The 12,084-nt window shown below is 41.2% G+C and overlaps 1 protein-coding gene across 3 annotated transcripts in view; it reads right to left on the bottom strand.

The window, feature by feature from the left end:
• apba2b (amyloid beta (A4) precursor protein-binding, family A, member 2b) overlaps positions 1–12,084 on the bottom strand; it is an 87,641-nt gene that overhangs the window by 26,530 nt on the left and 49,027 nt on the right. For all 3 annotated transcript variants that reach the window (XM_039794764.1, XM_039794765.1, XM_039794766.1), the window contains exons 5-7: positions 10,484–10,564; positions 7,638–7,677; positions 6,974–7,119 (exon numbers count right to left, since the gene is read on the bottom strand). In XM_039794764.1, coding sequence (XP_039650698.1) covers positions 6,974–7,119; positions 7,638–7,677; positions 10,484–10,564 — 267 coding nt within the window. The remainder of the gene's footprint in view (positions 1–6,973; positions 7,120–7,637; positions 7,678–10,483; positions 10,565–12,084) is intronic.

The following is a 12,084-nucleotide window of genomic DNA, read 5'->3' on the forward strand; positions in this document are numbered from 1 at the left end:
TTTTGGATGTTGTTTCATGTGACCAATTTGCATTTCGAAGTCATGAAATTAGCATCAGGGTTTTGTTTTATCTTAAAGGATAAGAAAGAAGGAACAGAGTAGAAATGGAGGAAGAGGATATGTTTGTCACTTTTGACTTGTTAACATATTGGTTTCTTGACTGGTGGTTGACATACAGGGCCTAATTTACTAACACTAGCGCAGTTTGCGCTGCGTCTGTTTATGCGAGTTCGGTAATAGCGCACGCTATGCTTCCACATTTTGCGTAGTATTTATCAACCCTGACACCCATCAGGTATTAGTTTTTTCAATCAGCCTCTTTTTCCCCACTATACCGGTAATGTTGGCGTAGCAAAGCGGTACTTGTGCTATGATACGGCTGAGTGCAGACTGCGATATTCCCACTGCTGATGCTATGACTGTTTGAAATGATCCTGATGCCAATATTTGTAATGTAGCGAGGAGTTTAACAACTGCTGGAATGGGATGTGAACGCTGAGTGGGAGATTCAATTTCATCTTTGATTTCTTCCAGTAACTCTAATATTGCATGGCTGCTTGATCTGTAACGCTAAATGATGTTGTGTTCACTGTGATTCTTGTGTTAAAAATATTTTCAGCCTCGCCTATGTCTTCGTCTTGCTCAAATTACCGTTGCCATTTCACCAGCGGCATAAAGGTTCACGAGGAAACTCCGAAGCGGCTGGTTTAGACCTGCTTTTAAGAGGCGGAGAATTTCCCCGCATAGAGGCGCTCTTACTGACAGTCTTTGTAAATACCACGGAATATATAATTAGGTGCACTTTGCGTTTATCCTCCCACCTTTTTGGGTGGATCTCCCACTTTCCCCACGACCCTCCCACGAACGCATATTGAAAGCGCAACTTGTCTCTTCTCGCTCATGTGGCAGACAATCTGCGATTTTACCCAAGTGCGCCCTGTTTGTAAATAGCCCGCATCGGTTATGTCCGTCTTTGCGACCAATTAGCGCCTGGAAACAGGCGCAAACAGCTTGATAAATCAAGCCCACATTATCTCACAAAAGTGAGTACACCACTCACATTTTAGTAAATATTTCATTATATCTTTTAATGGGACAACACTGAAGAAATTACACTTTGCTACAATGTAAAGTATTAAGTGTACAGCTTGTATAACAGTGTAAATGTGCTGTCCCCTCAAAATAACTCAACACACAGCCATTAATGTCTAAACCGCTGGCAACAAAAGTGAGTACACCCCTATGTTAAATTCCCATAGAGGCAGGCAGATTTTTATTTTTAAAGGCCAGTTATTTCATGGATCCATGATACTATGAATCCTGATAAAGTTCCCTTGGCCTTTGGAATTAAAATAGCCCCACATCATCACATACCCTTCACCATACCTAGAGATTGGCATGGTTTTATGTCGGTTAGCCTAATAGCTGGTTTGATTTGCATTGAGAGATGATTTTATGAAAAGTACCCTATGCCAATCTCTAGGTATGGTGAAGGGTACGTGATGTAAATCAGTGCAATTGCGTTACATCAGAGACAGACTGCTGTTGTAGATTAGGATTACATTTCCAGCTTTGCGGCTCCGCTTTAGCCTGGCAGCAGCAGCTTTCTGCGATAAAAAATGGCCGTGATAAAGTTGCATTAATCAGGTGATTTAGTTTGTCTTTGCAGCGAACATAAAACACTGACTACTGTAGCTTCACTACCCATGGAAATGCATGTGCATCACTGTGTTAGCGGCAGCTGCTGCTTACGGTACTTTTCTACACACGGAGAGCCTCACTTCCCATAACAAACCCCGTTACGTCACATACACACGTTGCCCACATGGCAACCTATCTTAAAAAGGGAAGGCTCGGCCGGTAACAATCATGTAAAAGGTTTTCTATCAAGCAGAAAAAAAGTTTTTGCGTCAACATCGCAACGTCCTGCGATGCGACTATTGCGCTTGTGCACATCGCGATGTAGACGATGAAACTAAATAACGTGCAGCCCTAACTGAGACAGTATTAGTTAAATAAATAAATAAATAAAAAGAGCAGAAAAAACAGCCCAAAGGCAAGAGTATTTTTGGGGGTTTTCGTTTTGTAGTTTACTCCTCCGTGATAAGCTCTCACGCAAGAAAGACATCTGAGGCTTTTCAGCAGCATCTACTGCTGAGCATGGAGGGGATAAAAAGCAGAAATCAGTGTGTGTGTGTGTGTGTGTGTGTGTGTGTGTGTGTGTGTGTGTGTGTGTGTGTGTGTGTGCGCGGGGGCTTTATAAATATTACATCAAACAGAGTGAACATCATGCCAAATAAGATCTGAATAAATAAACCGTACAGCCTTGCTTGCTACAATTTATCTGGCATTCTTCTTTTTGCTCAGTTCGGGTTGATCTGGAGCAAATATACAAATATGTCTACACACATGTATGTTCAGGTCCCTGTGCAGTCCCTTTGTTCATTTCAATGTCAAAGATTAAATGTTGTTTGCTGTACAGCTTTTCATTCGTTGATGAGAAAAAAAAGAAAGAAAAAAAAGATAATGGACGACTTCTTGTTCAATGGACCTGTTCCAAGCAGGAGAAAGCACTAAAAAAGGTGATAGCTAACTGTTACCATGGTTTCATCCTGACAAGATTTTTTGCAGGGAAGGCAATTGTGCATGGCAGAGAGTGGGTGAGTAAGAGAAGAACCAAACACAGATTGGATAGAAAGTGAAACGATGCCAGTAGACATCTATTGTGGTGAAAAGGGCTTTTAGATTGAAACCAGCCAACGGGCCGAAAGACTTTCAGATCGTGCGCTGTCACATTCCCGGTCACCCTTTTCTGTGTTGCAGAATGGCGTTTGATTGGGTCGGGACCCTTCATAGAAGAGTTATTAGGGATTTGGGGTTGAATCTTTGACTACAAAATGTAATTCCACTAGTTTAAATTACCAGTAGCGGATCACATTATTTTTAACTCTCCAGTTGAAATTGTTAACACCTTTAGATTCTTAGGCATCCACATTTCAGACACCCTCACATGGTCCTTCCATATCAGCTGTGCCATTAAGAAGGCACATCAGAGGCTTTACTTTTTGCAGTGTCTTAAGAAATACGGTATGTCTCTTAACATTCTACTGAACTTCTACTGCTGTACAACTGAGAGTATACGGACAGGTAATATTGTAGTGTGGTTTGGCAGGGCTACTTCACATGACCTTAATCTACTGACAAAAGTGGTCAGGACTGCATCTAAAATCATCGGGATTCCCCTTGAATCGCTCCAACAAATCTACTGGAAACGCAGCACTAAAAAGGCACAAGGTATTATACAGGATTCCAGTCATCCTGCACACAATCTCTTCTCCCATCTTCCATCGGAAGCATCCAAACGCGCACAACACGTTTAAGGGATAGTTTTTACCCCCAGGTAATAAGGTTATTGAACGATAGCACAACAGGAAGGAGGGCTGTGGTCTGAACTTTGTCACTTATGTATATTATGTTGGATATTTTATAATGTTTTTAATGCTATTATGTTTTTAAAATTGTTATTATTGACTGGTGCTAAGAGAGTGCTAAGGCACATTTTATTTCATTGCTGTGGTACTTCGTACTAATATGCATATGACAATAAACTTGAAAAACTTCATAACAGACTTTAGGCTATGGTCTTTCATGGTTACGATATTGACATTTTGTTCAACGATAATGGCTAAATATCAAAACTCAACACATTTTTGGTATGGACTGAAAAGTGTCTACAGAACCAAGTATCGACCAAAGGTGTCTACAGAACCAAGTATCGACCAAAGGTGTCTACAGAACCAAGTATCGACCAAAGGTTGGCACTGAATGCCTCATCCGATTTGTAGTTTTGTTAACCTATTCTTAAATCAGATATTTACTCATTTAAATTAACGATTTAATTACTTTACCTTAGACTACATTGCATTCAGGAAATGTGCTTGACAACATTTAAAAAGTATGTAACTTTCTAAAAGTAGACTACTACACGGGAGGTCATTTAATATTTAGAAATACAGCTAAGCTTGTGTTCACATGAGAGGGAGATAAAAATACTGGTTTCTGGGTAGCAACTGTGCACCAAAACATCAATGCTGCATTATGTCATCACTTCATGAAAATATTTTCTTTTTTCACACAAGTCACAACCAAGAAATGTAAGAAATGCTGAAAGACATTTTGAGGAGCTGTTTCGGACGCACTTTGAGCAGAGTAACAGTGATGAACAAAGCATTCAAGCTAGTCGAGCTCCTATATGAGGCACTGGTACCATCCACAGTATTTTTCTCAAACTGCAGTGGAATATAATCATCACAACAACATTAGTGAACAGCAGGGAGCAATTGTCAACAAGGGAAATATTAGGGTTCACATGCCAGCAGCCCCATTATCCAACCAGCTGTGTCAAGCAGCAAGCCCTGTGGCCCAATCTGGCCACGTTGTTTAGCTGCCCTAAAAGACCATTCATGCCTAATATACGACAATAATGGTTTGCTCTAGAAGCAAAGAGTACTGACGTCCATGTAAATTTCATTAGGAGCAATCTGGACGAGATGCAGTGGTTCCCCTAGGATGTTTTTCCAGGGGGAAGAGTCACCAAAGTGATTTACACATCCAGGGTTTCCTTTAGGATTTGTTTTAGCAGTGGGGGCAGATCTGTCCGAACAACACTACAAAATCAACATAGAGGAAACACTGCACATCACACAACTATTTATGAGGGTGTCCAAACACTTAACTGTATGACCACTAGAACAATTGTGGTTTAGTGCACATATTTTTTGAAAATGAATAAAAACAACATTGATTCACACATCACACAACTATTTAGGAACAGTTGAAAATGGGGGCAAGGTTACGCGACTTTGGCTACATTGAACGTACCCTTAGCGGACTGTATCTTTTAACTGGCTACACCAGCTGCGCACACACGGCGTAGGATTGTGTGAGTCACAGGCGAGACTTTGGGATTGTTGTTGTTTCTTCAGCTGTTATCAGAGGAAGCAGGTGAGGGAAACAAAATCAAACTGCCAATACGTTCATTCACAATCAATAAGTCTTTCCGGTATATCAGTAGTTTCATTTAAAAAGAAATATACACTTTATGATCCATTTCTGTGTTAAAGGGCTGCACACACCTTGCTTAAATAATATAAATAGAAGACTGTCCTACATTTACGCTTGTAGAGTGGATCTCTGCAGAGCATACGCACCCCTACGGGCTGCTCTCGTACCCGGTGTAGCCCCTTTCATTGATTATAGTGAAAGCATAGATTTTGAAAGTCCACTCCGCATACCTTATGCGTGCAATGTTGCCAGCCCGTAACATTCATTAAAATGAATTGAACTTTTATAGGGAGAGAACAAGAAGCAAATTGCCTGTATGTGTGAAAATAGATTTATCTCGCGCATCTGTTTTTTTTGTTTGTTTGGAATATATAGTATAATTATATAATTTTGTCATTCTTTCAGGCAGGGCAAGGGGTCGTTTTGTAATGGTAGGGAAAACACTGAGTAAAACAAAAAATACCTCATGAAAACTGTACAAATGATGAAACATTTAAACAGTATGCTTTGCAAAACATGCAGTATTAGCCATGTAAAGCCGTTGGACAGGTTTCCTGCAGGGTGCTTCTTACCAGTGCAGCCTAAACAACAACAAGACGACTGCTCCATTATGCTGGCACCTCCAGGGAGAACAGAGAGAACTGCCGTCATAAGATGCTCTTTCAGCATGGGGCAGCAAACCAACAGCACTGATTGGATGCTGTCTCCAGGGGTGCAAACAAACACATCTCAACTTCACCTCAAAGAGCCTGGAATAAGTTACAGTAGAGGGCAATAGGCTCTAAAATAGGTGTTTTCCACTGGAGGAACTTTTCAGGACCCAACCTTCCTAGATACTCAGGAGCCACAATCTAAATGTATTTCTGATCCCTAAAAAGTGAATGTGTTTTGATGTTATAAACCAAGTTACAGTACGTAGACGATTTCCCAACTTGCAAAATCTGTTCAAATGTTTAAAGTCATGCAACTGTAAATTACCAACTCTAGTAGTACCAAATAGTTGCAGGAATTATGGGATCAGCAGAAAAACCACCAGGAACTAAACGTCCCTTTTGTGCATTGCTGTTTGCATTTGCACCTCATCCAAAGACGCGTAAAGGTAAGGCAAATTAGACCAATGACAAATAAAAAAACTATGGCGCTGTTTTCATCCACAAAGAAAGAACAACATCCTGTTGTGCTTTGAAGTTTGAGTTTGATTTAATAAATTAATAAAAAAGGATTTTTTTTTTAATAGTTATTTTCTAACATAAGCGCCATGAATCAATTAGCAAGTCTCTCTCTCTCTCTCCTCTCTCTCTCTCTCTCTCTCTCATTTATTGGCTTGCTGTCACCACCATGGCTGCTCTCTTGGCTTGTTCACGCTTTAAAAAAAAAACATAACTTTGTTTTCAATGTTAACAAGAAGAGTCCACCCCTCATCCTAATAATAACAATACTAGTGGTGCCCAGTGCTTCTTTATTTTGTGAATAATGCTGTACACAAGTTAAAGCAGCTGCTTTATCTATGTTTGACCGATCAGCTAAATTTAGCCCTGCAAACTACACCCCAATAGTTTCTGAACCATCTGAAAGTACTACCCCCAGAGCAGGGACTCTTTTAAACCTGGAACCATCGTACAGGAACTACATTTTGTCCCCGGTTCATGCAGGTGAAGTTCCTGTGTCCCCAGTTATTGGTTCCCTGGGAAAGGTCCTGCAGTGGAAACTACCTATTAGTTTCTGAAGCCATTTCCTGGGACTTTTTGGTCAAAAAGGGCGAAGGATTCTCATTTAAATCCGTGCAACTCATCGAGGGGGAAAGGGCAGACCGGAAAAATGTGGCCTGATTGAGAAGTATGGATATGGATATCTTCGGGTCAAAAACTAAACACAATATATGAGGGTGAGTCAGTGTGATTTTGAGTACCTTGACCCTGCTGACAGCTTCCTGGGCCTGCATCATGCGTATGTTCTTGGAGGGGTTCCTCTCAGATAGCAGCTGAGTGGAGCCCAGGTAGTTAGCAGCAAAGATAATTCCATCAATCAGGTCTTCTGGTTCGCAGGGTCCTGGAACTTGGCCATGGAAAAGCAGAGAGCATGGTGATTAACCGGGAGACATGGGGAAAGAGAGTGCTGTTGGACTGAAAGGGTGTGCATTGGAGAGGGTATTGTAATCACTGCCGTCATAGTGCTGTGTGGAGAAATGGAGCCAAACGCTGTTGCTCTGGAGAAGGAGATATGGTGATAACAGGCTGGACCCCATCCAGCCCTCAGCAGTGAGATGGCCACTGGCTGTGAGCTGATGGTGGTGCTGTGCTGGTGGGAGGCTGGGCTGAGATTAATCTGCGTCTGTGATATGTAGATGTGGACTCTCAGACACCCACTCAGGGACACAATGCGCTGTCATGATCTGAAGGAGCAGACAGGCAGCTAAGCCTCTCACACATTATTAGGCCTAGCATCTGCCCAGAGGCAGGGAAAAGGCACTGAAACTGTTTTAACAGGCATGTGAAATGACTATTTGTTTAATGCAATTACAATATTTTGATTTCATCACCAAACGGTGAAGGTGTGCAGACAGATTAACTTACCATCGACAAAACTGGGAAACGCTGCAACCTTCTTCGTTGGCTGGAAGACAAAAACAGGATAGGACATGAAATATGGTTGTTAATAGGTTTACAGGGAAGTAAGAAAGAAATAAACCAATCAAAACCTTTAAATTTAAAATATGTTTGTGACTGTTGTTGGGGTTACACTTTGCTAACATCTGCTGCTTTTCTTAATGTACAATACTGCATTCAAACGGCAAGTTTCAGTTCATGGAATCAAGCAGCAATTCCTATATATTTCATTTCAAAGAGAACTAGCCCAGATATTTCACACGATGCACAAAAAGCCGGGCTGATTTACTTCAAATAAAAAGGTGCAATTGGTAACATTGATAATATTCAGCCACTAGATGTTGCATTCCTCCAGTGGCGGCGCCAGAGATGTTCTTTTGCTGGTGCTTTGGGGTTGCTGGACGTTTCAGTGAGGGTGCTCTGAAGTTTTGAGTTTCCCTTGACAGAAATAGGCTAACGTTACACACACTCGCGCAGATGCTCACCCACCTCCGCCACGGTTTACTAAACGAGCGAACGAGAGAGACTGATTTAAAGTTGCCGATACAACAGCACCATAGAACTCGGATTAGCCCACCAAACATATTTCAAATACCAGCCAACAAGCCGGGTTCAAACCATCATTACTGCAGTTCTCATACAGTGGCTCAGAAGATTAATGCAGCAGGCCAAATACACCACCCATAGCCAAGCACACACAAACACACACGCGCATGTATCCTCACAGTTTTCACACTTGCACGTATGGTCAAAATACTGTAGTCATATCTGTAGTGACTTAATATCTAAATAAGACTGAACCCACTTAGGGCGAACACGTTTTCTGGGCTAAAAATGTCCAGTGCGCTGTATAACTTTAGATTCGGTGATCCATTTATTCACATTTCTGTAAAACACATGTTTACTGTAATGCTCTTCTACGAGACAGATAAGAGTAAAGTTCTTGCATGGACCCGACAGCTGACTCACCCACTGTGGCCTGGCTGTGCGGTCCCCTGGTCTAATGTCATGTACAGCAGGGTGACATTAAGCATCCTCAGCAGCAATCACAGCCGTGGTCAGATCACCTTCCTCCGGCTGCTTTTCTTCGTCCCGGTTGGTGACAAGTTCACCACATCTCTCAGTCTCATTTACAGGTTTTGATAAAGTCTCCACACCTTGACGTTTAGGGAGTAAAAAACTATCCATTGCTAGCGTTAGACTCACTTCTCTAATCCTAACGGCTCCAAATATTGAGCTCTTCTTCTTCTTTGTGAATACGTTACTGCGGAACTAAGGTCAAAAGTTCAATGCATGCTGCACCCTTTGGCCAAATACGATCACTTGTGTTTTTTAGCCTAAGAATAATCGGTTTGTTTTATTAATGTATTTATTCATTTTTAAAATATAAATTTTACGCATTAACGATTTTTTATTAATTTATAAATCAACCACAGCAATTTCTTGGAGGTGCTATGGCAAACCTAGGGGTAGCTACAGCACCCCCTAGCCCCTCCCTGGCGCCGCCGCTGCATTCCTCCTCCCCCCTTGCATCACAACAAGTAGTTGCCAGACAAACTTATTCTATTGGCAGGGCTTGACGCAAAGTTATTTCCCCCAGGAGTACATGTGTATATGGTTCAAGGCAGGCGTGTAGTGCTGCCGGAGCGCACCGGAACGACGCTCCGCCACTTTTTTTTCAAGTGAATAAATAGAATATTCTCAGTTTGCATAATCTGATGCAATTCATATTTTTTAAGCGCTTGAAGATCCAATAGTCACTAAAGCCTAGCCTATGTCATGCAATAGACTAATTACACTAGAACCGCAACAGCCCACAACATTAATCGTCCGCAGCCAAAAGACACATTTGCATAATGGCCATACAGTGCATTGAGACAATGAATGAAACTAATTTTTATTATTATTTGTCTACATAAAAATTGTGTTAGTATTTTTTATATATTACAAAACACAGATGAGGAGAGACCATTTAAGGTTAAGAATTATACCTTCCTATGAAACCCTTTCTGTCTTTTTATAAGAAAGGACAAGTTATCGCTTTTTACTTCTGTGATTGCAATCAATCTTTCAACAGGCAAGTTGACCCACCTATTGTGCAAGACATGATGCCCTGCTACTTTAACTACTGCCATGACAACAAATCCTGTGAGAACAGTATGAGTGACTTGATGCTTAAAATTTGACATTACATGTTGTGAAGGTGGTTTAAGAAATGACCCTGCAACTTCAATAACTGTTTTGCCTTGCCCCAAATTCACACACTTAACATAGATTTACACCCTGGTACTTCTACTGGGGCGCTGCAAGTGTGTGTGGAGACAGTGCAAAGCGTTACTCATCCACTTCCCACATCAACATTGCTGTGGGAGGTGGAAGAGAAAGGACGTAAAGGAGGGAGGAGGATGGTATAGACAAGAGATGGCCACAGAGAGAGAGAGAGAGCTGTGAAATGTGAAGTGATTCATGAGATTCAACACTCCCACTGGATCCATTTGATCCTCCCACTTGCTCACTACACATTCAGAAGGTTTACTCCACCCAAGGACAGGAAGCTGTGGGTGGAGCCTGTACAGGAAGCCTCCACTGCAGACATCTCAGTGAAAAATGGCTCTCATAAAACCGCAAGCCGACATGCTGCTCAATTACCAGGACGCTACCACGCCGTAAGCGGAGAACATGAGCTGAGGTTGCAATTACAAAATGACTCATTTACTCAGACAGTCGCACACATAGGTACGCACACACACATAAATAACAATGTCCTCCGTGTCAAGTGTAAACGACCTCGCAACACATCTTAAGGACCTTACCTCTGGTACATTGTTGTTCTCCAGGGGAACGTTCAGATCGGAGCGCTGCTGTTTTCTGGGTTGCTCTGCACCATTGCTCACCTGGTCAACACAGAAAAACAGGTGCGATAAAAATAGGATAAAAATAGATGGAGGATGAAACTGAATCACAAGAAACTAATGTTGTACAAGTTAAGACAAACGCATGAAGAACATTTCCTTTCGCTTTGTGTTGCTGGTTGGAATGAGAGGTTCACATGTAGGAAAGGTTTTGAATGTGTAGGTAGGCCTGCTACAGAACAAGGTGTGTCTAATAATAACAAATGTGTTAACCTACAAATAAAATTAACTGCTAAAAAAAATGGTTAAGTTCTGTATTTCATTTGTCTCATCTCTCCTCACATACATAAATATATACAGAACATTCATATAATCCCACAGAAGAAGCATTACATTTCCTCCCCTGGATATCCATCTTGCACTACACAACTGCTCATTAACAATCGTATGAAATGAGTGGCACTGACCAAAGCCCAGAGGAGCTGAAATGAAATCCTACATTTCTGCCAAATAAAACCTCCTTCAAGGTTCAGCAGTGAAAAAGTTAAATTCAGTCCAAGTCATCTGAACTAAAAAATTAGTTACCACAAATATGACGTTAGTGGGCGCCTTTGCGAAGAGAGAGAGCTAAATGTAAAGTTCTGATCAGTATTCATCATGCTGCCCAACTCAGTTGTGCAAACAACCATTAAATTAATTAGACTTGTGTTGTTGTGGGGTGGGATAGACTGCTAAACTGTGATGCCCTACAAAACCACGTTCATGTACAGACTCTAATCAAAACTTGTACATGCCTCCATCTGTAATAGGGAATCTTAAAAAGGCTACATGTAGAACTTTAGCATTGATAAATCAGCATTCACAAGACTGAGATCACTGAGAGGACGGGCAGCTTCTGCCAACATGTACTGTACCACGTGTACACGGCAGGACAGATGCCAGATAATAATTGTGTGTTTGGTACTGCATTCCAACTACTCATCAAATCAACCTCAAGTTAAACTAAAAATATGTATGCATTTCCTACTTTTCCTTATAGTGTCAGCAGCTGAGGCCAACCGATCTATCCACCGCAGCAGTCGATTGTCTGACAGACAAGCTCCTACTGCTGAGTTCCTCAGAAATAAATTGTTTTCATTATGCTGTGGGCAATACTCTACAGGTTATCTAACTGAAATGCTAAACAAAATACCAAAAAAGTACAAAAATATTGCAAATGGTAAGCATTACATTTCATGGGGTAATCTTCACTCAAATCGCCACCATCTGAGCCAAGTCCATCTGATAAACATATTTTGCTTTTTGGGCACAACAAATCATACCTGTGGGTACACTCAGGCTTTTACTAGACCGTCAGCAGGCTTTTAACATACTTGGTGGTTCATGGAAGACATTTTTAATATAGACTATTGTAAAACTACATACATAAATTATATCAAAGTATTTTAACATTGATAGATAAAAGTGAACCTATTTAAGAAATGTCATGGACTCATTAAACAAGAACTGCTAAAACAGCACACATACATGGTTGCTTTTCCACAATTAAGGAAAACCCTAGA

This window comes from Perca fluviatilis, chromosome 3 (assembly GCF_010015445.1).
Source record: "Perca fluviatilis chromosome 3, GENO_Pfluv_1.0, whole genome shotgun sequence".
NCBI classification, from domain to species: Eukaryota; Metazoa; Chordata; class Actinopteri; order Perciformes; family Percidae; genus Perca; species Perca fluviatilis.